The 3905-nt window shown below is 47.3% G+C and overlaps 1 protein-coding gene across 1 annotated transcript; it reads left to right on the top strand.

Moving 5' to 3' along the window:
• Window positions 1-1341: 1341 nt before the first annotated feature.
• LOC115536317 (relaxin-3 receptor 2) lies at window positions 1342-3905 on the top strand. Its single transcript, XM_030348141.1, has one exon. It carries the CDS (start codon window positions 1720-1722, stop codon window positions 2974-2976), a length of 1257 nt encoding a protein of 418 aa, XP_030204001.1. The 5' UTR covers window positions 1342-1719; the 3' UTR covers window positions 2977-3905.

Genomic DNA, 3905 nt, shown 5'->3' with positions numbered 1-3905 from the left:
TTGATGTGAAATTGTTCCATTGTACACCTGAGCCCAGCTTAGAATTAGATTGTGTTTCAGAGCAACTGTACCAAGCGAGGAGAATGCAGTTGTAATTTGTCTGTGCATAGACTGAGCTTTATTGTTTGTTTAAGTTTTATATTTCAACCTTCTATTTATGGGCTTCACCAATTTATGATCTTGACCATGACAACAACATAGCCAATCCCATTTTCCAAAATCGGACGTAAAAAAAGCTAACATACACTTATGGATGTAATGACACATTGCGTCAGAATTTAAGAAAACTAGACTACACTCATTCAATTTTTTGATATGTTTTAAATTGGAGTCGTCGTTATTATGGTATGACCCTAAATACAACTGATTTGGTAACCCTTTAAAATAAGGGTAAACAAATGAACCATGAGTTAATGCAGTACTCAGCATTCTTACGCTTAGGGCAGGGGTAGCCAACACAGTGCCCCGGGTCGCCCGCAGAGACCAGGAGAGTCACCCGCAGGGCACCATCTAAAAATAGCAGTGGTCCCAATGGACTATTGATGGAAATTTGATGTTCTTTTTGAATCAATAACATTGATGGAAAGTTCAATTCGGTTTGTTATTCAGTTTGTTATTCAGGAAGTTTGTATCACACAAGTAGCCCTCAATATTACACAGTAACCTTGAAGCGCTCAGGTTTAAAAAGGTTGGTGACCTCTGGGTTTGGGCTTAGCTGGTGATAACCTTAACTACCCATATAAAACCCCTATATTAATAATTTATAAATTGATACCGTAGTTAACATGAACAGCATGAGTAAACATCAAAACCAACTAGAAAATGCATTTCCTCCAGAAAATGCGGTGAGTGCTGTAGTGCAAAGTGAGGTTGAAAATATCTTTTTAATAAAGCCACATAGATTAAGACATAAAGAAACGTTAAATGGCTTAAATCAAGTGAAGGGATTTGGACAAAAGTTCAAAAGTCTCAATGGAGTAAACAATGTTAACATGCACACCATTTAAGAAAAAGTAAAAGGTTGGAAACAAATAAAGTTACCGCTGGATGAAAAGCGCAAAGCATTGCTAAAAATGCAGAAATGTAAAATGAATTGAACCGAAGAATCTGAAACGTCAAATGTATTGCGTATGTGTCTTTAAGAGAATAGCGAGCCGGTGCGAGATTAAAAATAGCTCAATAGAGTGGGAAAAACCGCCCAATCTGGCAACGCTGCCTGAACGTCCTCCAAAAGTAGCCCAATCTGGCGGGAAAAAACGCCCAATCTGGCAACGCTCCCGCGTCAACGTAAATCGTCTGGGGGAATGCTCGATTCTGATTGGCTGCAGGGTGTGCATTAACTCCTATAATGGACTTCACGGTAGCAACGATCCTCTGCTGCGCGATCGACGGTTCACGCCTCCGCGTCGTCCATTAATTCCTGATAATGGACACCTCGTCGGGCATTATCCCTTACTTAATGAACTGTTAATTAATGCTTATTAACATGTTTATTAATGGTAATAATAAACGGTTGTTGTAAAGTGTAATGTGTAATCATTCGACCTCCAACAGGCCACGCCGTTTCTGTCGGGGAACGCCGTTTCTGTCGGGGAACGCCGTTTCCTCTTCGCCTTCTACGCTCACGCAGCCGGTCTTGACCTTTCTCCAGAAAGGGGATTCTCCAGAGGCGTCGATCTCCTTCACCCCGGGACCCCCTCATTGCCCTGCCCCCCTGAGATGTCCAAAATGGACCTCAAAAGCAGGGAGTTCTACAACGACATGCTTCGCGTGTGTTGGGAAAACCCGTCCTGCAACAGCTCCCTGCTGCTGCTGGGCCACCACAACGGCAGCGGCGCCGTCGTGTACGGCCTCAACTTCCCCGGCGACGGCGCCCCCTGGCTGCGGACCCTCATCTCCCTGGTGTACTTCCTGGTGGCCACGGCGGGCATGGTGGGCAACCTGCTGGTAATGTTCCTGCTGTACTCAACGCGCACTATTAGCGCGGGCACCATCAACTACTTTGTGTTCCACCTGGCTCTGGCCCAGCTGCTCTTCTCGCTGGCGCTGCCCTTCTGGGCGGTGGAGATAGCGTTGGACTACAGCTGGCCCTTCGACGTGGTCACCTGCAAGGCCATCTCGCTGCTCACCTGCCTCAACGTGTACGCCAGCTGCTTCTTCCTGACCGCCATGAGCCTGACCCGCTACTGCTCCGTGGCCACCGCCCTCCGGCCCACCGCCGCCGCCGCCGCCCTCTGGCACCGCGGCTGCTGCTGCTCCCGGATCGCCGCGGCGATTATCTGGGCGGGGGCGCTGGTCACGGCCGCGCCGCGCGCCGTCTTCGCCGACCTCTTCAACGTGGGCCCGGCCAACGACACCGTGTGCCTGTTCCGCTTCCCCGACGGAACGGCGTGGCTGGGGATCAACCACCTCCTGAGAGTGGTGCTGGGCTTCCTGCTTCCCTACGGCGTCATCGTGCTGTCCTACCTGCTGCTGCTGCGCTTCCTGTGCCGCCACAAGATGAAAGGCGTGAACCCGGGGCGCAAGTCCCACGTGTCCAAGTCGGTGGCGGTGGTGGTGCTGTCCTTCTGCGCCTGCTGGTTCCCCTACAACCTGCTGACGCTGTGGGCCGCGCTGATCCAGCTGGACATCGTGGACATCAGCCCGTCCTTCTACCTAGTGCAGACCTACTTCTTCCCGCTGGCCAACTGCCTGGCGTTCACCAGCAGCTGCCTCAACCCCGTGATCTACTGCCTGGTGCGGCGAGAATACCGCACGGCCCTGCGCACCATGCTGCACAAGTGCAGCCTGGCCGTGGAGTCCAAGGTGTACCTGCACCGCATCAACGCCGGCGAAGGCCAGGGGCCTTCCCAGCAGCTGGGCATACCCCTCAACGCGGTGTTCAGCCACACGGTCGCCTCGGATACGAGGAGGGACGCGCCCCCCTCCTACTCGGCCGTCTCCGGGGGGGGGGGGGGGTTCTTGAACCGTCGGTAAATGTTAAACAGCGATAAAATGTTTTGTGCTTTGTTTTTTTTATTTTAGTTTTTGGGGTCAAGGAAGCATTTGGGTTAGGGTTAGGGTTAGGGTAAGGGTCGAGTGAGATTTGTTTAAAATTGTGCATTACAGAATTGGTAAATGTAGACTGATTCTTATTATTCGTTTTGATTGGACTGATCTCTCCTGTAAGTTACTTTGGTATTCTTCAATGTCTGCTAAATGCTTGCGAAATGAATAAACAGCACCTCTCTTCTCTCTATTCTTTACATTATGTTATCTTGAAGACATGTGTATATTTAATGAATGTATTTCAAGTCATGTCTTATCGTTTTGAGCTTATAGTTATAGGCAAAAACGTGAATTCTTCTCACGGTATTTCATTTTTCTGTCGCCATCTAGTGTTCGTTTAACTCATTGGATGATTCACAAAGATGTCGCGTTAACGTTGGATGAATGATGTGATAAATAAGCAACGTTTTGACTTAAGACCGATTAAGACTTGAACAAGCCTAGTGTTAAGTCATGTGATGGGAGTGCGTAGCTGTCATATAAGCTCTTTGAATCTGTAAAGAAAAGAATTGCCCTTATGGTGATTTCAGTTACTTCTTGTATTTTTTTCCCACTAATATTGTAAATACACAAGTGTAAATATCAAACCTCGCACCAAGTAAATGTATCATGAAACTGAAAGATTTAAAACAGGAAAATCGCGTATCTAGGCCTCCTTTTTCTTCACTTTATTATAACTCAACTTATTTGTATATCAATAAGCGATCATAACATCTGTGAATTACCCATACCTAAATGCTCGTCTATAGGCCGTGATGCATAATATTTTGGACTCTTGTTTAGAAATATCCAGTTTCTCCTTTGTTATTTAAAGATTTCATGTTTTTCCATCCAGTTGAATAAACGTTGAAATGATT

Source organism: Gadus morhua, chromosome 22 (assembly GCF_902167405.1).
Source record: "Gadus morhua chromosome 22, gadMor3.0, whole genome shotgun sequence".
Taxonomy (NCBI): domain Eukaryota; kingdom Metazoa; phylum Chordata; class Actinopteri; order Gadiformes; family Gadidae; genus Gadus; species Gadus morhua.
The sequence above is the reverse complement of the archived record's forward strand: the minus strand, read 5'-3'. Positions and strand labels throughout refer to the sequence as shown.

Bases quoted from the DNA above. Each gene is read 5' to 3' on its own strand.
- LOC115536317 (XM_030348141.1), top strand. From the start codon at position 1,720: ATGTCCAAAATGGACCTCAAAAGCAGGGAGTTCTACAACGACATGCTT.